The 26,912-nt window shown below is 41.6% G+C and overlaps 1 protein-coding gene across 1 annotated transcript in view; it reads right to left on the minus strand.

The window, feature by feature from the left end:
• Window positions 1-4,978: 4,978 nt before the first annotated feature.
• LOC136874859 (uncharacterized) overlaps window positions 4,979-26,912 on the minus strand; it is a 76,110-nt gene continuing 54,176 nt past the window's right edge. Inside the window, exons 4-6 of the mRNA XM_067148541.2 lie at window positions 19,738-19,884; window positions 10,025-10,123; window positions 4,979-5,331 (exon numbers count right to left, since the gene is read on the minus strand). Of these exons, the coding sequence (XP_067004642.2) occupies window positions 5,243-5,331; window positions 10,025-10,123; window positions 19,738-19,884 (335 nt within the window). The 3' untranslated portion in view covers window positions 4,979-5,242. The remainder of the gene's footprint in view (window positions 5,332-10,024; window positions 10,124-19,737; window positions 19,885-26,912) is intronic.

Consider the following 26,912-nt stretch of genomic DNA (forward strand, 5'->3'; position numbering starts at 1 on the left):
TTTCGTAGGAATATGCAGATTAGCTCCATTATTGAAAGAAATGAATGGACAAGGATTTTCTAACAATAATGTTTAACCTTATTTATTTTACGTCTCACTAACTACTTCTGTTTTCGGAGACGCTGAGGTGCCAGAATCTTGCCCCGGGGTTCTTGCACGTGCCAGTAAATATGCCGACACGAGACTGGCGTGTTTGAATACCTTGAAATACCACCGGACTGAGCCACGATCGAACCTACCAATTTGGGGTCAGAAGGCCAGCGCCTCAACCGTCTGAGCCACTCCGCCGAGCTAAGGATTTTCTTTTTGTACAACAGCTTCCTTGCAAGTATCACACGGTAGATAATAACTGACTAACATCTTTACCACCAAATCCTTAGATATATTCAATAATATTCTGTGTTAATAAACCGAACACCTATTTTGAATGTTACGAGCTTACAAATCCTTCCACTCTAATTTTAACAGTAATTTTGATATCCTTACAAAGTATCTTTAAAGAATGGAAGAGATAGAGGCCACTATTGTTCCATTACTAACACCACCGAAACAGAAACTTAAGTTATAACCCGAAGTTTTTATATTATTATTATTATTATTATTATTATTATTATTATTATTAGGTCCTAGCCGCACTTCATCACGTGGTGGCTAACGCCGACAAATATACACCGGAAGGAAGTCAATTAGGCATCTTTAATAGTAAATAAAATTGTATTAATTAATAAGTAGGCAACAGGTGTACACGAACACATGTACGCCACTTACCGGTGTATTGAAATTCCTATTCCTTCCTTATTCTTTCTTCGTAAATAGGAAAAACTTCACCGAAACACTATTCAGGTATTCGCTATTCTGCCACACAGTAGTTTGCCGAAGCATTATTGTGACGTACATTAATAATAATAATAATAATAATAATAACAATTTCGTGTGGCTATTTCTAGCTGAGTGCAGCCCTTGTAAGGCAGACCCTCCGATGAGAGTGGGCGGCATCTGCCATTTGTAGGTAACTGCGTGTTATTGTGGTGGAGGATAGAGTTATGTGTGTGTGTGAGTTGCACGGATGTTGGGGACAGCACCAACACCCAGCCCCCGGGCCACTGGAATTAACCAATTAAGGTTAAAATCCCCGACCCGGCCGAGAATCGAACCCGGGACCCTCTGAACCGAAGGCCAGTACGCTGACCATTCAGCCAACGAGTCGGACGTGATGTGCATTAAGACAACATAAAACAAAACTGCACGTAACACAGTAACATGCCTGTTTACAGTGGCTCTGTAGTGACGTAAGATGGCGGCGGCCACAAGCTTCCGGCTTCACTTGCACCAGTGCTACGAGATAGGGCGCTGCCAGTCTATTTACTATATGTTTGTGCTCTCGGCCAACCAGTGGCTACGGCTGGTCCGTGGTCCAACAGCTCTGCACTCTGACCGGCGAACCGAGCAGAGGAGGGGTGGCCACGTTTCTACCGTGGCTCTACGCCTCTGCATTCGGGAGACGGGACAAGGCTGGACCTCACGCCTCATCCCAACCGTCGGCTGTACTGAGAATATTTTTCCGTGGATTTCTGTGGTTTTCCGTTCTCCCGCTAAGGCGAATGCCGGGTCAGTTCCTAGTATTGGCCACGGTCGCCAACCCCCTCACCTTCACCGAGCATCTCCTTCACCGTAACAAACCTCCCAGCCTGAGAGACTGCATCACCGTCTAAGAGACCCGCCTCCCCCTTCAGGCGAGGAATGGAAACTTTTTTTAGTAGTAGTAGTCCCTACCCCGTACAAAGAAGTATCACTAAAAGTTTCGCGAGTAGTACTAACGGAGGGCATTTTGAACATTTCATGTCAGAGACAATTTAATTACAAGTGATAAGCTTTAACAGCTTCATTTCAGGCAATACTAATCCCGTATTGAATATAATCAATCAATGAATATTCAAGATAAACTTAAATATTATAATTAAGCGGTCCGCCTATTCAATACAATATATAATTTATTATATCTAGTGCATGTTTCATCCCCTAAGGGACATCATCAGCTAATAATAAATTAACATTAATATATCAGAAATAAATATTTTTTTGCTAGGGGCTTTACGTCGCACCGACACAGATAGGTCTTATGGCGACGATGGGATAGGAAAAGCTTAGGAGTTGGAAGGAAGCGGCCGTGGCCTTAGAAATAAATATTAAAATTGGAAAGGCACCTTAAAATTTTTGACATTTAAAATAAGATCTTCGAAATTTTGTTAAAATTGTAAGTCATAATACAGATAAAACCGTTAAATTGTCCATATTTCTCTTGTTGATGTTCTTGGAAAATACCAGTTTTGCTTATAAAATCTTAAAATATCATATATGATATGATTTTCCCACACCTGTGTTTTAAGATTTTATAAGCAAAACTGGTATTTTTCAAGAACATCAACAAGAGAAATATGGACAATTTAAATGTTTTATCTGTCTTATGACTTACAATTTTAACAAAATTTCGAAGATCTTATTTTAAATGTCAAAAATTTTAAGGTGTCTTTCCAATTTTAATATTTATTTCTGATATATTAATGTTAATTTATTATTAGCTGATGATGTCCCTTAGGGGACGAAAGATGTACTAGATATAATAAATTATATATTGTATTGAATAGGCGGACCGCTTAATTATAATATTTAAGTTTATCTTGAATATTCATTGATAGAGACAATTTAATGTGGTATACTGGTACGTTCCATTGTCCGACTCGTTGGCTGAATGGTCAGCGTACTGGCCTTCGGTTCAGAGGGTCCCGGGTTCGATTCCCGGCCTGGTCGGGTTTTTAATCGCTCCTGATTAATCCTTCTGGCTCAGGGACTGGGTATTTGTGTCCGTCCCAACACTCTGCTCTTCATATTCACACAACACACTACACTACCAACCACCACAGAAACACGCAATAGTGATTACATCCCTTGGTATAGGGTTGGCGTCAGGAAGGGCATCTAGCCGTAAAACAATGCCAAATCCACTTGTGCGACGTAGTTCGCACCCGCAACCACACAGGTGTGGTAAAATCGGTAGGAAAAGAAGAAGAAGACTGGTTCTTTCCATTCCTTTGTTTTCCCATCGTTAATGTACTACGGTATGTTGGCTATAGTTGTAGAACATTAGTCCTAACAAGAAAAGAAAAAAAAAGCAGAGTTTATGGACCAATGTCCATATAACATACTTTATTCTTCTGTCTGTGAGGAATGTGTTATGAGACTTTTGCACGTACATTATTGTTACATTCTGTATTACAATAAAATTTTAGTTTATTACCATTAAATTTACTTTCAGCTGCGCCATCAGTCAAACGGGATAGTTCGTTTGTGAAAACAATTGCTCAAACTGACCACAAGAAAATCCAGCCAACATTTTTACTGCAAATATTCTTGTGAAAATTGTTTGAATATATGTACAGAGGCAGGCAATGACTTTATTTCCTTTGAATGTGTCATGACGATATTGTAACTGGAACTGCGGCTCTCCCCGTCATCAGTGACGGACGTATGAGCACTGTCCTCCCTCAGTGCCTTCTCTTGTAGTTTGCCACTTGTGGTTCGTGAACTAGTCAGTGCCCATGACTACAGTGTGGCAAATAATGAGGTGGTATCACCTTTTCTGAGAAAGGGATGATTTGGACCTTAACTTCTGTTTTCTATGTCTAATGATAATAACAATAATAATAATAATAATGGCTTTACGTCCCATTAACTACTTTTACGGTTATGGGAGACGCCGATGTGCCGGAATCGAGTCTCGCAGGAGTTCTTTTACGTGCCAGTAAATCTACCGACACGAGACTGACGTATTTGAGCACCTTCAGATACCACCGGACTCAACCAGGATCAAACGTGCTAATTTGGGGTCAGAGGCCAGCATCTCAACCGTCTGAGCCACTCAGCCCGGTTTTGTTATATCTTCACACGAACAGCTTTCTAGGACCCCCTTGAGTACTGATATGCCTTTGTGGGAATAATTGATTGTCAAAATGTGGTTGTCATGGATCAATTTCTTGCCATTTCTTTTCAAATACTACTGCCATTCTTTTCGGATCAGTTCCAATCACAGGGTATATTCTATTAACTTCTGCTTATTGGACACGGTCAGACACAATTCTTGAAGTTACCAGTACTTGGTCTTGTGAACATTAGAACTCAGCTCCGGTGTCTAATTTTTTTTTCTATTTGTTTTACGCCGCACCGACACAGATAGGTCTTATGGCGACGATGAGAGAGGACAGGCCTAGAAATATGAAGGAAGCTGCCGTGCCCTTAATTAAGGTACAGCCCCAGCATTTGCCTGGTGTGAAAATGGGAAACCACGGAAAACTATTTTCAGGACTGCCGACAGTGGGGTTCGAGCCCACTATCTCTCAGATGCGAGCTCACAGCTGCGCGCTCCTAACCGCACGGCCAACTCACCTGGTCCGGTGTGTATTACTAACAGTACAATCTCAGTAATTCGGCCCTGTCGGGAACGGAAGGGTGCTAGATTACTGAAATATATTGAAGAAACCATGCACTGCATAGTCTACAGCACTTCTTTGAAATGTCTTGCTATTTGCTCGGTTCCTTTCAAAACCCGACTCTATTCTGGTTCGTTAAATCATTCTGTTTCACTTAATGATAATGTTTTGTGGTTGTGTTTCTCCGAGTTCAGCATTGTTCAAACAACAGTTAATACAGTTAATACGAAAATATCCTGCTGCACATGGATCAGAGATCAGTTTTAACAATCATCGAAGTGAATGCCAACAAGGAAAATGGCGGGTTATTTGAAAGGCCGCGTTGCAGTCAGTCGGAATTTAAATCCAGATAGTTCGACATAGTATACCAGGTGAAATAAAAGGCCGGATTACCGGATGTACTGGACAACTGCACGGAGTTGTGTACGACTTTATATATTTTACACGCAGTTTTCAGATTAAAATATCTCTTATTCTATCATAGAAATAATGACTGGGATATCAAGACACTTTATTCAAAGATTTTTATATCATATGGTTTGTTTTCACATTATAATGAGTCAAATAACACTAATTATTTCACCAGCATATCCTAAGTAGCAGCCACTCACACTGACAAATACACATATTCATTTCCTTCGCGATAGTGTTACAGGAAACATTGGTATAAAGTGAGGATCACATTCTTAAAATCATAAACATCCTCACTGTATTTAAATAGTCCGTAAAACTTCAAAACTACAAAACACTGTAGTAGGTTAAGAAAGCGTTCTGAAGGTCACAGTAACCGCTGCTGCCATAGCCGTCAAAGATAAAGTTGCAGTTGAAGCCGCTGATGGATCTGAAACTAAAATAATATGACATGAACCATTCCATAATTATTTAATTAGTTTCCTTATTTCTACAGCTCCCCATCTGTATAGGGTACAACTAAGGAATATCAAGCGAATACACATTTATAGAAACATTTCTAAGCAATCCAAACCAAACCCCATGGCACTAGAGCTCTGCGGTATTATTATTATTATTATTATTATTATTATTATTATTATTATTATTATTATTATTATTATTAGGCGGACGGCTCTTTGCCGAATGGTCAGCGTAGTGGTAGCGGTAGTGGTGGTGGTGGTGCATTAATTTTAAGATGATGTAAAACTGGCCGAAACAGACATTTTAACTTTTTCTGGTTGATTCCTCTAGCAATTTTATTAATGAAACTCCTGAATTTCTTCGAGGTTACAAGGTGAAGCTTGGTCAGCGTCACGATTCTCTTGGTCGTTATTCTTGACTATCTAGATCAGGACGGAAATATCACCGTCAGATTGTTCGTAGGGTGAGTAGACCACCTCTTAGATCTCTGCAAAACTCCCTGTCAAGGCTGTACATCGAACCTTGTTCCTCCCAATATAGGGAGATCCCTATACCATGAAGCCAGATTTCTGACTAAATGAGTAGACAAGTTATAGAAAAATAATTACGGTTTAGAAATAGTAATCAAAAGTATCTGGCAGAATCTCAGTGAGATGTAGTCAATCATCTTTTCTCTGAAATGGCAAAGCCTACCCTGTACAGGGGAAGAATGGCCTTTTAGGAGAGGAAGGTAACGATTTTCACATGATACTCTGTTCCCAGACACCTTTGGCGGCAGTAATCAACCTTGTAGGTATTTTTGGTGTAGGATGAGTGAACCTAAACGCAAAGAATTTTGTTAATATAACTCGTGAGTTTCGTGAAGCAAGCGATTGGTTTACCCAACGTAAGAGTGCGACATTCAAACACTAGCTAGCAATTGTTTCCGTATGTCCTATCCTTCACTCAGCAGTGTTTGATATTAACACTGATTTATAAGGGGGTAGATATCTTAAATGATGTTTACTGGTTCTAGTGTCGTATTTTATGCTGATTTCAAATCTGTAAACCGTTTTGCTCTATCATGTCAGGTTTTCATGGAATAGCGTTCATTGAACCCGAAAATTTTCAATTGCTTCTCTTTTATTGTCAGTGATAGTGAATATTATGGCATCCAGAGGTTGCATAATTTGTTAGATCGGTTTTGATACGTATGCGGCTATTAACAGACAAATCCAATATGTGCCATGCGGTGTAATTGCACTAATCTGAGGTAAAGCCATGTTCATTAGTACTCCATGTAGCAGTCAGTGCTCTAGTGAAATTTCTGTGTGAGTAGTTTACAATGTTAAAAATATGTAAATTATTGATGTCGTATATCTCAAGAATGGTGGGTATAGAGACCAATTGCTTGCATATTTTGAATGAGTATGTTTCAGTTGTCTTATAACGTTTGTTGGATACCATAGGTTACGTGAACGATGTTGATCCACGAAATAGCACTGTAATATTTGTCACAAACGAAAGGTAATCATTGATGTACTCATATAAAGTCTCAAATCCCAGGTTGATTAAGAAATACCGTCGTTACTAGCAAGAAATATGTATACGTATTTACTGGCTGTAAAAAGGAGTCCGTGGTGTTGCATTCCGCTGCAGGCGCTGCTTGCGCCGTCTTTTGTTTCTTTCTTGAGGTCCAGGGCTGGCATCGATGAATGGGAGTGCTATGTCTGCGATTTTTGTTGTCTTTGGCCATATGTCTTGCATTTCGCTGCTCGCGCCGTCGTTTGTTTGCTTTTTGTTTGTTTGTTTTTTTCTTTTGTTTTTTTTTTCTTGAGGTCCAGGGCTGGCACCAACGAGCTCTCTTTCTAGCGAATGGGAGTACGGGTATTTTGTTGAAAAATAGCATGATCCCTGGACCAATACATATATATATATATATTTTAAAAGGAAAATAGCATGAACCCTGGACCGATAAATCGTTTAATGAAACAGTTAATGCACATGAAGTGACAGCCCATCAAATTACATCGAATGAGAAAAATCAATAAAACGACACCAAAGAACTTCAGTGAGCAAAGACATCACAGACGACAGTGTTGGACAAACAAAACACTTACGGAAGCGCTGTGACGTAGCAGTTGTGAGGCAGTAAAGTATGTATTCTCTAAAATAAAATATTTCGCATTATTTCTTAATCAACCTGGGGTTTGAGATTTTATTTGAGTAAAGGCAATTACTATCTTCCATGTGTGATAAATATTACAGTGATATTTCGTGGATCAACATCATTCACGTAACCGATACCATGATATCCACCGAATTTTTCTTTTGTCGATCAGCGTTATTAGATGTCCGATGCTACAACTGGATATCTCACAGAATTTACCGTTTCATCTCAGTATGCACTTCAACAAGGAGGCATGTGTTTATCTAGGGCATATACAATCGACTGAGAACAATGCAATGTCTACACTCCCTTCCAATGAAATTGAGCCAAAGAACAGGAAAAAGCAATATATGGAAACCGGGAGTTTCGAGTTTGTCTCAACTAATCACTGTTGATGATGGACATGTTTCTCAACTATCGGTTTACATAATGTGTGGGTGGAACAGGTGTGTGCTTTCAATTTTTGTATTTTAATTATGGGTTCCAGAGGGAAGAATATTGTTGAAGCTCCTCTTCATAGTTTAGCATCAGATACTGGCGAGCAACAAATTAATTGCTCACGAGCGTTAGCAAGTGTTTTGAAGCAGTGTTTCGCAAATGACATCATTTACACACAAAGAATACGTAACATCTTCATTGATGACATACTGAACTGTAGGCACTTACATGTGAGGCCAATTCTATATTAGAGATACTTGAAGTCAGTCTTTTAATGTAATGTACACCCCATTTGTCGTTCCGTTGCAGTGAACACAAACGAAGACCAATTTATTGCTACTAACACGGAAGTATGCGACATACAGTTTTGCTAAGACTAATGAACAGCTCCCGAATTATAGGTAGAATGCATTAATTTAGTGCAGGTTCCATGGGTTCCTTATGTGTTCTAAGGAAGAAACGACCCAAGACTGATGTGATGATGATGCTTGTTGTTTAAAGGGGCCTAACATCGAAGGCCATCTGCCCCCAAGACTGATGTTAGCTCCTACATTGCATACCGTGGCCCTCAATGTCAAACATCAAACCTTTGTACCAGTCTACCCAGCCTATATCAAAGGAAAAGTATGATGCTGTGGTTTCTCTGTTCAAGTCAGTCCTTACAGTTCTTATTCCAGAGCACCGTTCGTTTTACGAAAACCTCTCACGCTGAATCAAAGTGATGAGGTGGTAGAAACCAAGCCTCATCCGACAGCGAGTAAATAAAGTGACTTTTCCGAGAATTTCTTATAATATCAACTTTTAAAAGTGTTTAATGAACTGCACTTACGGGAACCAACTATGAACGATTCTTGCATCATATACAATTGTTGAGTCAGCTTGTAATTTTGTGAAACATACGTTATTTTTATACTGAGTATGACACATTTAAAGGGCTGTCTGGCCGAGGCAGTAAACGCGTGCTCGGTTCACCCGGCATGACGTGATTTCGAATCCCCGTCAGGAAGTCGAAAAATTTAAGAAACGGAGGTGCACATGGCCCTGAGGTTCACTCAGCCTACGACAAAAATGAGTAACAGGTTAATTCCTGGTGGCAAAGGCGGCCGGGCGTAGAGCCGAGGTTTCGGTTAGTGGAAGCCTTTACCTTCCAACCCTCCCATGGCCTGTACGGAGATGACTTTGCTTTTTGACACATTTAAGAAAGACCACAACTGGGCAACTCAACATCTCGCAAATTTCAGATCAGTGCTACAACTAGATACACAGAGTGGTCGGAAACAACGTGAACCTAGTATGTGAGCATTAGAGAGTCGGTCATGCTCATATGTAATTTGAAAGAAATAACTCGATATCTCACACCGTTGTCATTTTATCAACTGCTGAAGTTAGCTAATCAGATCGCTTCGCGGGTGAATTCAAATGGACTTTGCGAGGCGGTGTTGTTAAATATGTACGTTTAACACTTTTAATTTCCAAAATAATTTGTGCAACAATATTCTGATAATACGAACAAATGTAGCATGTTTTACATCAATTCAATGCATTTCTGGACATTAGCGTTCAAGGAAATTTTCAAGTCTGTTTTCTACAATAATGCAATTGTTAAGTTCCCTAATTGTACTGCTAAGATGACGATGAAATGGCGTATGGCTTTTTGTGCCGGGAGTGTCCGAGGATATGTTTGGCTCGCCCGTAGGCGAATTGGGCGTTGTGATGACGAAATGATGAAGAGGACACATACACCCAGAGCCCGTGCCAGAGAAATTAACCAACAATTCCTGACAGGGTCGAGAATTTTAACCATGTAGGTGGTTAATTTCGCTGGCACGGGAGCTGGGTGTATGTGTCGTCTTCATCATCATGTCATCCTCATCACGACGTGCAGGTCGCCTACGGGAGTCAAATCAAAAGACCTGAATCTGGCGAGCCGAACTTGTCCTTGGACACTCCCAGCACTAAAATCCATACGCCATTTCATTTTTCATCGTTTCATCCCTAATGAAACAGTGAACAATGTGTCATTCTCTTGGTAGGAACACACCGACTCTACTGCATGATTACAGATTGAAGGCAACCTTACATTGGCATTTGCCCGCTACACACTGCAGGCGCTGTCTGTCTCCGTCAGCATCCACGTAGCAGATTCTATTTGGTGGACTGCATTCTTCTCCCTCCTTACCTGAAACAAAATTACGGTAATCATAAGCATGAATCTATTCTAAATGCAGTTAAAACTGTGGAAAACATTTTCATACATTGATTATCAACTTATTTCATGAGTCGTTCGTCGGCAAATCAAACTTCTAATAAATAATAATGTTATAATAATGTTATTGGAAAGGTAAAGAAATTCAAATATTTGGGTGAGACAATTCAAGAAAATGGTTTAGAAAAATCTGCTATAGAGGAGAGGATACAAAAGATGGAAAGAGCATACATACGGTATAACTAAGAATACTTACAACAAAAAGTGCTTATCAAGAAAACTTAAAATAAAGCACTACAACACCGTAGTGAAACCAGAATGCCTTTATGCCAGCGAATGTCTAGCACTGAACTACAAGCTTGATAAATTAGAAATATTAGAAAGAAGAATTATAAGGAAAATATTAGGTCCTCTAAGAATTGCAGAGTTTTGGAAATTAAGAAGTTACAATGAAATTTACCAGAACGTAGAAAACATATCAGAAACAATAAGAAAAAGGAGATTGCTATTTCTTGGACACATTTACAGAATGTATGACAATAGACTAACTAAACGAATCTTCAAGTACCTTTGGGAAAAGAAATCAACTACCAGCTGGATTCAAGAAGTCAAGAAAGACCTGGAAAGGAACAACATACAAGAAGAAGAATTATTGGAAAGAAAGATTTTTAGGAAGAAAGTCTTACAACTGGAAGGATTCCAAGGGAGGAAGGAAAGGAAAACAGGCACAAAGTGGACTGAAGACAGGAAAAAGAAAGACAGTGAAACAATGAAAGAATACTGGAAGAAAAGAAAAGAACAACTAAGGAGGAACAATTGAAATTGTAACGTGGTCCTTAGAAGGCCGGAACGCAAGAAGAAGAAGAAGAAGAAGAAGAAGAAGAAGAAGAAGAAGAGGAAGAAGAAGACTGTTATTGGTTTTAACTTCACACTAACTACTTATACTGTTTTTCGGAAACGCCAATCAGACTTCTATTAATTAAGTTTTCTATAACTCGAAATTTACATTTGTCAGCCAATATATGCAGTATTTCTGAAATGAAAGTTTAAATCTTTATGGTTTGGATGCTACGTATACCTGGAATTCCTTCGATTATGATCACGATATCAACAAGCAAATAAAACAGTTTCTACCGGGCGAGTTGGCCGTGCGGTTAGGGGCGCGCAGCTGTGAGCTCGCATCTGGGAGATAGTAGGTTCGAATCCCACTGTCGACAGCCATGAAGATGGTTTTCCGTGGTTTCCCACTTTCACACCAAGCAAATGCCGGGGCTGTACCTTAATTAAGGCCACGGCTGCTTCCTTCCCATTCCTAGGCCTTTTCTGTCCCATCGACGCTGTAAGACCTGTCTGTGTCGGTGCGACGTAAAGCAAAAGGCAAAAGAAAAACCAGTTTCTCAAGTTCAGTGTAATCGTGAAAAGTAAATACTAAACGATGTGCCCGTTGCATTTTCTAGACGTTTTCAAAACTGGCGCCGGAGGAAGGTATGGCCCACTCAAGCTAAAAAGAGTACACAATGAAGTCATGATATCGAGATATAATAGGAGGCCATGTCTAACTGGGAACGAATGTATTCCGAAGGCGGTGCAGAACAGTGCAAGGTCAAGTAGATTGTTTAAAAAAATAGAATAGAAGAGATTATTATAAAAATACACTTGAAAAATTGAACACGCAAAGACAAAACGTGGATTGCGATCGCGCTATAAAAAAGACGAAGTTCGACTAGATTTCAGCGGAAATTCATAAAGAAAAAACTAGATTGATCAAGAATAAAACGGGAAAATCAACCCATAGAAACACTGTGAATAGATAAATTACGTCCAGATAAGCGGAGTTTAAATTAAATACGCACATTGGGAACTTGAGGCGCAAGATCAACGATACTGCAGGGAAGTATTGTACGAACTGCAAGAGGCGAAAAAAATTAAGAAAAAGTTATTTTATTGGTGGAGAAGCTGAGAAGGAAGAAATAATTCTGAAGAATAATTAAGCTGAATTTAAAGATTTTCTCGGAACAAGATAAAAATATATATTATACGCAATTATAAAGAGTTAGCCAAATGTAACGCAGAAGGAGGTTCAGAAGAATAATCTGAGAGAAATATTATTCTGATAAGAATTTTAAAATGACTATGTACTCTTCGGAAATGTTTAACTTTGTTGGCAGCCTTACGAAGAAGATGATGAACTGCTAAGCATTCAAGATGGACCGACCTGGAGGGAGGTATCATCCGGACAGATAACCTACCCGAGATGAGAGATGGACATTGCCCACCTAGACCAATTCTGAATAAGAAGAGGAGTCCAGCCCAACCTCAGATCCAGACCGCAAAAGTAGCCATGTGACAGGCCGAAGGAGAACAACTGACGTCGGAGTAACGAGAGACGAGCTAAGTGCTTACAATTACTATCATAATTCTTAATTAATATTATTTTTGGCATATGCAGTGGAATTGAATATATGTTAGAAATTATAATATTTAAGTGTGCACGTGATGTTATGCAGTGAAGTTTGTGATATTTAAAATATTAATGCTATATTAAGGCAGTGTAGAATTATATGTATATCTCGCGCTTGGATCACCGTGTTTGAGCAAATAATTCAATGAAGTAGTCGAGAATACGATTAGGAATGACACAACATAACAGCTGATTGCAAAGAATTGTCATAAGGTGAAGGATATCGATAAATCTTGCGATGTATGTATGTAAAGATTACGTCACAGATGGACCGCGCGTCAGAAGAGAATAATTGAAATCAAGTACTCCTTGAAGAGCTATATTATTATTAGCATAACTAGTAACATATGTAAGGTTATGCATCGTGATTTTATTGAAAGGAATTTAATATGGGAAACACGTATTGGCGTTTTTATGAAAGCTATATATCAGTAATTGCAAGGTATGTGTTGAAGGTTATGTCAAGTAAGAATTGACATTGTGTAGTTGAGATAATAATAATTGATCGTCGTACAATGAAATAAGAAGTTGTATGAAGTGATATGAAGCATTATATTGCGTTTTGTGGTAATTACGAGATATAGGAGGTAGAAAAACGTTATATGTGGAAGGTATGGATCTAATTAAACGATGCGAATAATTAAGAGGAAGTACACCGCGGGATTGACCAGATATAAGTTATGGATTGTGAATATTCATATTTAGCCGAGATTTAGAAGGTGATATAATGTCAAGACCTGTTATGATGGAAGTATGTGAGTTGTGTGACACTTTCTCGAAACGTATGAAATACGAGATAAATGATATATTATACATATATGGTTAAGGAGATGCAAAGCATAGTATTGAGATATTCATACTGCAGATACGAATTAAATAACTTGCACAGTAGGATTTTGATTAAAACATGATGTATGAATGCATATTGAGCCAAAAATATATGAATTAAGAATTATGTGGATAGAATAGGAAGATTAATTATTTTAAATATTGGATAGTTGAATTAGAATTTTATGAAAGGTTACTAAATAGGAAGATGATAGATTAGGAGCCGAATTTAGCGGGCACTAGGGGTGTAAAGCCTTAGCACGACAATCGTTACTGATTAATTTTCCAAAATGGTATCCGTTTGATTGAGTTCAGATTTTATCAATTAGTGGTGATGTAATTTTGAGAAGAAACTTAGAATTTTCATAATGATGTAATGATTCCAGCTGGGGAACGTATACCAGTGATACATATAATGTCTCAAGAATAGTTATGGGCAGTAATTCTGATTTTGATTTCATTTCAGAAACAATTCAAGTTATGTAATGCCATATATTTGTTTATAATAAGCCAGCGCTGACTTTAACTTACGAATTTTGAATAACTTATTCCATGTAGTGATAACTGTAGCTCATTCCCAAAATAGTTCTCATTTCTTTTAGGCATTTCTCTAGTTAAATAAATGTGTTTTTTTAATTGTATATAATTCAGTGAGTGTTAATTTTTAGTGATAGTTAATTCTTAATCTTAGTTTGTAAGTTGATTCAATGATAGATTGCGTATATATGAATGCGGACAGCGGTGAAATTTTGACATCAGCATTGGGTGAAGACGATCGTTCGAATACTATTGCGTATGACTGAACCATTTTCTATCTGATCCCACGTAAAGCGAAACCACATGAAAAATTTTGAGATTTTTCTGATTGAACGATATACCCTGGGATTACACCGAGCTGTCGGGAGTTATTTGCGACCTGTTCGGACCCGAGTAGGGCGCAACGAGAATAGCACACAGCAGGCGACTAACTCACTTTACAGTTGTGTTGTCTATAGTGCCAGACCTACAGCTAAGATCCTTAAACATTATTCTTCTTCTTCTTATTCTTTTCGTTTATAGCCTATTTCAATCCACTGCTGGATATAGGCCTCTCCCATATGCTACCATCGTCTTCGGTCTTGAGCCACTTGGAATCAGCGTGTTCCAGCCAACAGATTTATGTCGTCGAGCCATCTCTTCTGGGGTCTTCCAATGCCTCTCTTGTGTTCCCATGGTCTCCAGTGAGCAATCCTAGAGGTCCACCTGTTGTAGTCTTGTCGAGCTACGTGTCCTACCCATTGCCATTTTAGTCTTGCTACTCTCGCTTCTTGAAGAATGACTTTCACACTCCGTAACATTGACACTAAATGAGATATAGAGGTTAGTTCTATGCCCGGCTACGTTTGCACCTAGGAATTGAACAGGTATCTAGTGTACGCTGAGTGAACCCCAGGGTCACGTACCAGTCCACAATTTCTTGAGAGGAAACGAGCGCCTCATATCCTTCCCAGTGAACCAAACACACCGTTCCTGCCTCAGCTATGTAGGCAAACTAAAATAATAAAATGAAAGTAATCCTTCATGCTACTACAAAAATTTAGAGTAGAGCGGGACTAATGTGATCAATTTTTAATGATTGGCTTACTGCGCACATCTCTTCGCACATACCGGCCAGTGAGATCTTATAGAAATAAGTTCTCCCTGTTCCATAAGTGCATTTATCTTCTTCTTCTTCTTAATATGTTTACCCTCCAGGTTCGGTTTTTCTCTCGGACTCAGCGAGAGATCTCACCACTACCGCCTCAAGGACCGTGTTCTGGAGCTTCAGACTCTGGGTCGGGGGATACAACTGGGGAGGATGACCAATACCTCGCCCAGGTGGCCTCACCTACTATGCTGAACAGGGGCCTTGCGTGGGGATATGGAGACTGGAAGCGATAGACACGGAAGAGGGAAGGAAGCGGCCGTGGCCTTAAGTTAGGTACCATCCCGGCATTTGCCTGGAGAAGAAGTGGGAAACCACGGAAAACCACTTCTAGGATGGCTGAGGTGGAAATCGAACCCACCTATACTCAGTTGACCTCCCGAGGATGAGTGGACCCCGTTCTAGCTCTCGTACCACTCTTCAAATTTCGTGACAGAGCCGGGAATCGAACCCGGGCCTCCGGGGGTGGCAGCTAATCACACTAATCACTACACCACAGAGGCGGACAAGTGTATTTATTCGAATACTTATTTCTGTAACTTTGAGAGGATTATAAAGAGATCGTGGTAAGGGTGGCTTGTTATGATTTTTAGTTTTTATAACTTCAGAATATAAGGACTAGACAGAAAGTATACTGCTTTCCTCTGAGGACAATTATAATGTACTACTTACTGCATTGGTGTATCATGCAAATAGTGCATTCCGTTAGGAACACTAAGAATGACTTTTACCTGAAATACCGGAGAAGATACTAGTTGAATCATTTCTGATGGGGTTATTGGGAACACATTAAATACGGCCGTAGCCGTGTTGAAACACCGGATCCCGTGAGATCTCCGAAGTTAAGCAACATTGGGCGTGGTCAAGAGTTGGATGGGTTGCCACGCGCTGTTGGTGGGGGTAAGGAAATGGAGGAGCGGAAAGGAATTGGCCACCCTACCGCACGTAAACTCCGGCTCAGGAACACCTCTGCGGAGGTTCGGACCTGCCGTCGGGCAGAATAACCCTTACCTTACTTTCCATCTTAGAAGGTAATTCAGCCTCAAAGTCAATTAATGTCACCACTGATCTGCATTAAGGGCTGCCACCCAGGTGGAAGATTCCCTATCATTTGTTTACCTAGTCGTTTCTTAAATAATTTCAAAGATATTGGAAATTGATCAAACATCTCCCTTGTAAATTATTCCAATCCCTAATTTCTTTTCCTATAGGCGAGTATTTTTCCCATTTTTCCACTTGAATTCCAACTTTAACTTTGTATTATGACATTTCCTAACTTTAAAAGCTCCACTCAACCTTATTCGCCTACTTTCATTCCACGCCATTTCCCCACTGACAGCAGGACACATACCTCGAAGTCGACCAGCTCGCCTCCTTACTCCCATGTCTTCCCAGACCAAAGCGTTCAACATTTTCGTAACCCTACTCTTTTGTGCCAACGGCCGTAGCCGTGTTGAAACACCGGATCCCGTGAGATCTCCGAAGTTAAGCAACACTGGGCGTGGTCAGGAGTTGGATGGGTTGCCTCGCGCTGTTGGTGGGGGGTAAGGGAATGGAGGAGCGGAAAGGAAGTGGCCACCCTACCGCACGTAAACTCCGGCTCAGGAACACCTCTGCGGAGGTTCGGACCTGCCTTCGGGCAGAATAACCCTTACCTACTCTTTTGTCAGAAATCATCCAGATCAAATTGTGTTGCTTTTCTTTGGATATTTTCCAGTTCTCGCATCAAGTAATTCTGGTGTGGCTCCCATACACTGGAAGCATACTCTATCTGGGGTATTACCAGAGACTTACACTATCATCTGTGGGACGTAAAGCGAACTGTAAAAGGAATTACACACCCTCTCCAATAATTCCGTACTACAACCCCCAAATATCCATACAACCTCATGAAGAGATCTGTAGCCTTTATTCACAACCTCGTTAATGTGATTAACCCAGTGAAGACCTTATTAACATATACAGTGGATCCCGTCAGATGTCTTCATCTCATCAACGCAGTAATTGGAACTGAAATAACTTTTCCTATTGATCAATAATAAAAATGTGATTTGCTATACGTCCCACTGACTACTTTTACGTTTTCGGAGACACCGGGCTGCCGGAATTTAGCTCCGCAGGAGTTGTTTTACGGGCCGGTAAATCTACCGACACGAGGCTGACGTACGGTATTTCAGCACTTTGAAATACCACCGGACTGAGCCAGGATCGAATCTGCCAAGTTGGGGTCAGAAGGCCAGCGCCTCAACCGTCTGAGCCACGCAGCTCGGCCCTCTTTCACCCCGTTTATCATCATACCATTGTCTACTGTCCATCTCACAACATTTTTGAGGTCTTTTTGCAGTCGCTTACAATCCTGTAACTTATGCATAACATTATCCGCAAAGTCTTATCTCTGATTCCAGCTCTTTACTGGAATCATTTAATAAAACACAAAGGTCCAATAATTCTGCACTGCGGGGCACCCTCTGAAATATTACAGGATCAATTTACTTATTTGTACTTCCTACAATGATAGGCTGCCTAAATCTGATAAAGTATACCATAAGGCTTAAATATTGAATTTCTGTTTAAACATGAAGAGTTTTCTGGAGTTAATACTTCAGTCAATCAATACTGACCTGCATTTAGGGCAGTCGCCCAGGTGACAGATTCCCTACCTATTGTTTTCCTAGACTTTTCTTAAATGATTTCAAAGAAATTGGAAATTTATTGAATATCTCCCTTGGTAAGTTATTCCAATCCCTAAGTCCCCTTCCTATAAATGAATATTTTCCCCAATTTGTCCTCTTGAATTCCAACTTTATCTTCATATTGTGATCTTTCCTACTTTTAAAGACGCCAATGAGATGTATTCGTCTACTAATGTCTTTCAACGCCATCACTCCGCTGACAGCTGGGAACATACAACGTCGAGCAGCTCGTCCTCATTCTCCCAATTCATCCCAGCCCAGTGCGGTATTGTAGATGTGATTTCTACCAATTTAGACGGAGCCTTTAATCGCCAAGGCGGCTAAATCACAGTACAGAATCTTGGGAATGCCTACACTTTTGAAAAACTCAAGTAAGAATTTTGATATGGTACCCCTTGCTCCGATGAAAAGTTCTACAACCTTTATACAGGAGATGTTCTATGTTTACGCCGGCCCCGTGGTAGCGTGGTAGCAGGGTAGCGTGCCTGCCTCTCACCCGGAGGCCCCGGGTTCGATTCCCGGCCAGGTCAGGGATTTTTACCTGTACCTGAGGACTGGTTCGAGGTCCACTCAGCCTACGTGATTAGAATTGAGGAGCTATCTGACGGTGAGATAGCTGCCCCGGTCTCGAAAGTCAAGAATAACGGCCGAGAGGATTCGTCGTGCTGACCATACGACACCTCGTAATCTGCAGGCCTTCGGGCTGAGCGTAGGTCGCTTGGTAGGCCAAGGCCCTTCAAGGGCTGTAGTGCCATGGGGTTTGGTTTGGTTTGGTTTGGTTCTATGTTTAATGATGATGTGTGATTGTATGCTTCACCTGCTCCAGTTCTCTGAGTACTACGTTCTAGGAATGTAGTCGCTTATCCAACCACTCTTTTGTCTAGTCCAATAGTCCTCATTTTTGTTAATAATCTTTCATGAAATGAAATGTTGTATGGCTCTTCGTTCCGGGAGTGCCCGAAGACGAGTTCGGTTCGCTAGATGCTGGTCTTATGATCTGACGACCGTAGGCAACCTGCGCGTCGTGATGAGGATGAAATTATGATGAAGACGGGAATCGAATCCGGGATCCCTGTGACCGGAGACCAGCACGCGAATAATTTAGCCATGGAACGGGACAATAATCTTCCATGATCTAACCTGACAAAGGCCTTGGATAGGTCAATTGCGATACAATCCATTTGACCTCCTGAATCTAAAATACCTTACCTCGTATATCTTGCTGGAATCCTACCAGACGAGCCTTACAGGAATATCCGTTCATTAATCCGTGTTGTTTTCTATCAAATAAATTAGTGAAATGTGAAATGTCGTATGGCTTTTAGTGCCGGGATATCCCAGGACGGGTTCGGCTCGCCAGGTGCAGGTCTTTTGATTTGACACCCGTAGGCGACCTGCGCGTCGTGATGAGGATGAAATGATGATGAAGACAACACATACACCCAGCCCCCGGGCCATTGGAATTAACCAATTAAGGTTAAAATCCCCGACCCAGCCGGGAATCGAACCCGGGACCCTCTGAACCGAAGGCCAGTACGCTGACCGTTCAGCCAACGAGTCGGACAAATAAATTAGTAATTTCGTAAACGCGTCTAATATAATCAGAAAGAATGCTTTCCCCCAGATGTTAAGCTGACTGGCCTGTTGTTATGGCCTTATATTTATCACTCCTTCCTTTGTATCTTGGGACCGGAATTGTTCCTTAATTAAGGTCACTGCTGCTAACTTCACTGTTTCAAAATTTAATCATCTCATCGTCATCGAAGATCAATCAATTAGATTAGATTGTTAGCAAGAAAATTGTATGAACAGCCCACTCACTTTCATGGCGTACGCTTTATGAATCACAGCTCTACATTATAACGCAATTTTCTAAATAAACACAAGAGGATTGTAGTATATTCCATGGAAATGCACTTACTTATCTTGTACGAACACACGTTGTCCTTGTAGATGAAATCAGACTGACAGGCACAAGTTGACTTATTCAAGCATTGAGCTCCGTTCCCCATAGACGCTGTACACTCGGCGTGCAGCTTACATGAGTCATTCTGCTTCTTAATTAACACTGCAGTGGAAATATAAACAAATATTAGACAAGGTCTTGTCACCTCTATTTCATACCTTTTCTTTGTTTGCTTTGGGCTCCAAGGAGCCAGGCAGCCAGCAATCCACAGTTATATACTGTAGAATTACATAATACAGTAACAGACATAAAAAAATGGGAAAACAGTGAAATGCACAGAATAGAAAATACATTTGGGAAAAAACAACTTGTGAACCACTGACCAAATTAAAGTCTTCTGTCAAAAGTAGTCCTTGCAGCATTCTGATAATTATTTTTTTAAATTAAAAATCTTACAATATTGGTTTAAAGTATAATTTTTCAAAAATTGTATACAATTGCACACTATAATAGACGTGAAAATACTGAAAAAAACAATTAATTTGCAAGTGTAAATTAGACTAACCCGCCTCTGTGGTTATGGTTAGTATGATTGACAGCCACTCGTGGAGGTCCGGGTTCGATTTCCGGCTCTGCCACGAAGTTTAAAAGGTGGTATGAGGTCTAGAACGGGGTCCAATCAGCCTCGGAAGGTCAAGTGAGTAGAGAGGGGTTCAATTCCCTCCTCAGCCATCCTCGAAGTGATTTTCCGCGGTTTCCTCACTTCTCCTCCAGCCAAATGCCGAGATGGTACCTAGCTTAAGGTCACGGCCGTTTCCTTCCCTCTTCCTCGTCTATCCCTTCTAATCCCCCCCCCCTGACAAGGTAAGGCCACTTAGGCGAGATACTGGTCCTCCTGCCCAGTTGTACCCACGACCCAAAGTCTCACGTTCCAGGACACTGTCCTTGAGCCGGTATAGGTGGGCTCCCTCGCTGAGTCCGAGGGAAAACCAACCCTCGACTGTAAACGAATAGAGAACGAAATAAATAAAGAAATTAGAATGTCTTAGGAAAGAAGCAATGGCATTATAAACCTGCAGGTTATTCGAGAAAAGTAAACGCTTAATACTAACTGTTAAGAAATGATAGAGGTCACACGCAAAGAAAACGTGATTTGACTCTTGAATTGACTGATTATCGCAACTCCAATGTGACGTAACTGGCTTCTAAAGCTTCCGTTTAACAGATGTCACCTCCATTATCTACAGATATCGTCAGTGATTGCCGGACGATGTAAACAGAGGTTCGCCTACCTGCGGGGTTACTACTCTTCTTCGTTCAGTGATGAAAAAGTTATTCCGCAACTATCATGTCCCCAATGTTTTCACAAGTCAACAGGAGTCGATGACATAATTTTTTGCACCCGAAATAGTCAGTGTTCCCTCCTCTTGTACGCCGACGACCTGAAAATCCTAAGAGAAGTGTCTACGCCTGATGACTGTGACGAATTACAGACTGTTCTCAATTCGTGTGGTGACTGGTTTAAGAAATGGAATCTTTCTCCCAATTTTAAGAAGTGCAATACAATCTCCTTTTCATTGATAAAGCAAGGAATGAACACTGTATATACCATCCACGGAAATACATTGCAATCGGCTTCTCAGGTAAGAGACCTAGGTGTTATAATAGACTGTAAACTAACCTTCTCTGCTCACATTCACTCCATAAAATCCCGTGCTATGCGTACTCTAGGCATTCTTTACAGGTTTACTGAAATTAATGATATTAACGCCTTAAAATTATACTTTGTCTCGTATGTTCTCCCCATTATTGACTTTTGTTTCCCTATTTGGTCCTCATCTGCTATCACAAACATATCTCAACTAAATAGTATTTTTAACTTTTTCACTTTCATTGTTAAGACTCGCAATCCTGTTTTTAAGAACAAAACTAGATCTGACATTATGAACTACCTGGGTATACTTGACCTGAGAAGCCGTTTACAGTTCTCTGATCTATGCTACCTTCACAAAATAATCAATGGCTACACCAAATGTAATTCTCTTCCAGCGTACTTCCCTATACACGTTCCTCCCCGCCCTACACGCAACCGGCGCACCCATCATGTGTCCCATCCGCGCCTAACCTTACAACAACGCTCTATCTTCCACCGTCTCCCTACTCTTGGTAAATCACTACCCGATATCGACATATTCACACCTTTCGCATCCTTCAAACAAAAAATTAAAAGATTCCTTTGAAGTCCTCTCCAGGTTTTCACTTTCTTCCGTCCCTCCAACCCTTGACCTTTCTTCTTCCTAATTTCTGAAACCGACACTTGCCAGTTACCGTTGTCATTGTTGTTACATTGTTACTGTTAAAATTGTTAATTATTGTTGTTACTTAATATTGTTGTTTATACCTTTGTTATCTTTTATACTTATTTAAACTTATTATTATTATTAGTGTAAAATGGCCCTCCATAGGCTGTATCTAATAATTAAATAAATAAATAAATAAATAAATAAATAAATAAATAAATAAATAAATAAATAAATAAATAAATAAATAAATAAATTTCTTGGTATGTTGAAGGCGCATATACGCAGTGATCGACAGATTATTTCAAGGTTTGCGTTTCGGGGAATAGTTTCTCCTTAAAGGCACAACACATACAACTATTATTAAACAATGCAGCATAAATTCACTGCCTGCTCGATCTGCATCCGATGGCTGCTTATACTGCCTGCTCATTCCATATTCAAACGTGTAACACGACTTACAAACAATCTGCCGCTAGATGGCAGCACCAGACGTACCCAGTTATCGCGTGAATAGAGCTGGATAAGCATGCAAGCAAAATTTAAAATCTGAAAGTAACAGAAAAAATAAAGAATTGTACGCGTAAAGTGGTGCTCTAGAGAGTGATAGCTGCAGGACTTTTCGAGAAAGAGATTTCGACGAACAAGAAAACCTGCAAACTTTGTCTGTATGGTACTTCCCTACATTACTAAGTAGAGGTTTCACGAATTTGGCCACCACAGTTTCTGACACAAGTTCCTGGTGCTTATTGTTACTAAAACACTTTAAAATCGTACAGTGGCACAAAGAGGGTAGAACATAGTTTTTTATAGTCTGGAGCAGACTTGCAGATTTCTTACAGTACGGTAGAGCTGCCTCAACAAATGTCTGTAGCCCCATAATTAGGCCAATACTTCGTCGCTGGGGAAAGCGCAGGCCTCCTCTATCAGACAGTCTGATTAAGTTCATCAATGGCGATGCATTAACTGAGGTGGAAACGTTACTCAAGCACGTGCTGCATTGTTTTTTCTTCGATTACACGCACTATATAACCACACACTAATGCATGGGAAGCAATTTCCAAAGTGACACGCACTGACTCAGGGGGCTCACGAACATCTTCCAGTAAATCAAGTGCATACTCAGCGGGCATCACTGGTTCTGTTTCGTCAAGTCCGGAAGAGGGTACTTAGGCGGTAAATTTTGAATTTTGCTTGTGGATAACGTTAGCACCATCGGTGGACATTAAAATACCGGATTTCAGAATTCTCTTTATGGAATTCTGAGTACCGGTAGCCCGGGAGTCAGTCATGTCATTGCACCCTTCTCCCATTCTTACAGAACTAAACATGGCTTCAACTGGATCTCCTGAAAAAGCCCGTGTCATGGAATGAAATACCACGGCATTCTGGTTTCCCTTTCTTTGATTTGCAGAAAGGCACGCAGCAGTACACCATTTTAATGTAAACAAATACAGTTCTACCCTATTTCCCGCTATTTCATTCCGACAGTTCAGGAGCCGGTTGGTGCTGCCACCTGCTGTGGGTATTTGTAAACGGAGTGTTTCATTTAGTGCCATGTTAAAACGTTGTAATGAGCAGGCAGTATAAGCTGCCATCGGATGCAGATCGAGCAGGCAGTGCATAAATTACAGGTCTATGTCCTTTAATACTCTCTGTAGGTTAGAGGACATTTCGTTCGTAATCTATTTATCCTCCAGGGTCGGTTTTTCCCTCGGACTCAGCGAGGGATCCCACCTCTACCGCCTCAATGGCAGTGTTCAGGAGCTTCAGACTCTGGGTCGGGGGATACAACTGGGGAGGATGACCTGTACCTCGCCCAGGCGGCCTCACCTGCTATGCTGAACAGGGGCCTTGTGGAGGGATGGGAAGTTTGGAAGGGATAGACAAGGAAGAGGGAAGGAAACGGCCGTAACTTTAAGTTAGGTACCATCCCGGCATTTGCCTGGAGGAGAAGTGGGAAACCACGGAAAATCACTTCCAGGATGGCTGAGCAGCGAATCGAAACCCGTTCTACTCAGTTGACCTCCCGAGGCTGAGTTGACCCCGTTCCAGCCCTCGTACCACTTTTTCAAATTTCGTGGCAGAGCCGGGAATCGAACCCGGACCTCTGGGGGTGGCAGCTAATCACACTAACCACTACACCACAGAGGCGGACTAGAGGACATTTACAGGGCATAAATTGTAAGAAAGTACAATTTGTACGTCCGTCACTGTATGCAAATGGGTTAAACCGTTGTAAAGGAAATAAACTAACAAACAATTACGGGTGCAAAACATGAGGTGGGATGATGGGCAGGAAAGGGCTAGGAGTGGGAAGGAAGCGGCCGTGGCCTTAATTAGCGTACAGCCCCAGCATTTTCCTGGTGTGAAAATGGGAAACCACAGAAAACCATCTTCAGGGCTGCCGACAGTGGGATTCGAACCTACTATCTCCCGAATACTGGATACTGGCCGCACTTAAGCGACTGCAGCTATCGAGCTCGGTATGGCATGTTTCTACGGCATGGGTACCTCCCTGAAGAAAGAAAGCTAATCGAGCTAATTGAGATGAAATGAATTAAAGTGAGTGAAAATGTGTAAGGACGTGAAAGGAATCGTCTGCAAAGATCCCACTTGCCCTTTTGACCGGGCCGACTGGCTCAGACCGTTGAGGCGCTGGCCTTCTGACACCAACTTGTCAGGTTCGATCCCGGCTCGGACCGGTGGTAGTTGAACGTGCTCAAATAAGTCAGCCTCATGTCGGTATACACTGACTGACAGAGCAAATGCAACACCAAGAAGGAGTGGTCAGAACTTTATGCCAATTGCAGGGTAGACTGACGTCACTGAGGTATGCTCATGATGTGAAATGCGCCGCTGTGCTGCGCACGTAGCGAACGATAAATGGGACACGGCGTTGGCGAATGGCCCACTTCGTACTGTGATTTCTCAGCCGACAGTCATTGTAGAACGTGTTGTCGTGTGCCACAGGACACGTGTATAGCTAAGAATGCCAGGCCGCCGTCAACGGAGGCATTTCCAGCAGACAGACGACTTTACGAGGGGTATGGTGATCGGGCTGAGAAGGGCAGGTTGGTCGCTTCGTCAAATCGCAGCCGATACCCATAGGGATGTGTCCACGGTGCAGCGCCTGTGGCGAAGATGGTTGGCGCAGGGACATGTGGCACGTGCGAGGGGTCCAGGCGCAGCCCGAGTGACGTCAGCACGCGAGGATCGGCGCATCCGCCGCCAAGCGGTGGCAGCCCCGCACGCCACGTCAACCGCCATTCTTCAGCATGTGCAAGACACCCTGGCTGTTCCAATATCGACCAGAACAATTTCCCGTCGATTGGTTGAAGGAGGTCTGCACTCCCGGCGTCCGCTCAGAAGACTACCACTGACTCCACAGCATAGACGTGCACGCCTGGCATGGTGCCGGGTGCCGGGCTAGAGCGACTTGGATGAGGGAATGGCGGAACGTCGTGTTCTCCGATGAGTCACGCTTCTGTTCTGTCAGTGATAGTCACCGCAGACGAGTGTGGCGTCGGCGTGGAGAAAGGTCAAATCCGGCAGTAACTGTGGAGCGCCCTACCGCTAGACAACGCGGCATCATGGTTTGGGGCGCTATTGCGTATGATTCCACGTCACCTCTAGTGCGTATTCAAGGCACGTTAAATGCCCACCGCTACGTGCAGCATGTGCTGCGGCCGGTGGCACTCCCGTACCTTCAGGGGCTGCCCAATGCTCTGTTTCAGCAGGATAATGCCCGCCCACACACTGCTCGCATCTCCCAACAGGCTCTACGAGGTGTACAGATGCTTCCGTGGCCAGCGTACTCTCCGGATCTCTCACCAATCGAACACGTGTGGGATCTCATTGGACGCCGTTTGCAAACTCTGCCCCAGCCTCGTACGGACGACCAACTGTGGCAAATGGTTGACAGAGAATGGAGAACCATCCCTCAGGACACCATCCGCACTCTTATTGACTCTGTACCTCGACGTGTTTCTGCGTGCATCGCCGCTCGCGGTGGTCCTACATCCTACTGAGTCGATGCTGTGCGCATTGTGTAACCTGCATATCGGTTTGAAATAAACATCAATTATTCGTCCGTGCCGTCTCTGTTTTTTCCCCAACTTTCATCCCTTTCGAACCACTCCTTCTTGGTGTTGCATTTGCTCTGTCAGTCAGTGTATTTACTGGCATGTAAAAGAACTTCTGAGGGAAAAAATCACGGCACCTCGGCGTCTCTCTAAACCGTAGAAGTAGTTAGTAGGACCTAAAGAAAAATAACATCTTACCCTTATCCTAAACTTAAATATCACGAAGGTCTGCCAATTCATTTTCCCGTAATGATGTAATAGACAAGCACAAAAGTTGCACTGCACCTGACACATCCCATATTTTTTAAAAAGATCAGGTTAATTCTCTGATATCACACACAGAAAAACATTTTTTTCCTATACAGTCCTAGATTATAATAACCAGATGAAGCAGATTCATCACGTTCTTCAAATTAAAGGGCCGATATTCATTCATTAAAATAAGTAATAATAATGATAATAATAATAATTGTACCGGGCGGTACACCCCTACGCCGCAGTTTTAAATCTTGCGCCAATAAATCCTCCTCTACAGGAGAAACTCTGAACTTTAAAAACTGGATCAACTCATAAGTTTCTCAGAAGATGTCACTACCGTAAATTTTGTGATTACGAAGTTGTCAATACTGTGTGGATTTCAACTTGTTTTGTTTTCCATTGATCAAGACGTGTGTACATTCTCTTATAGATGTCTCTACTCAAAAAACTATGATCATGCACCCTGGTGCGTAGTGAAGGAACGTTTTAGAAGAAATTTTGTATTCATAAGTTTTCTCTTTACTAAATTTCGTTCATTCATTTGTGG

The sequence above is a fragment of the Anabrus simplex genome, chromosome 5 (genome assembly GCF_040414725.1).
Source record: "Anabrus simplex isolate iqAnaSimp1 chromosome 5, ASM4041472v1, whole genome shotgun sequence".
Lineage (NCBI taxonomy): Eukaryota > Metazoa > Arthropoda > Insecta > Orthoptera > Tettigoniidae > Anabrus > Anabrus simplex.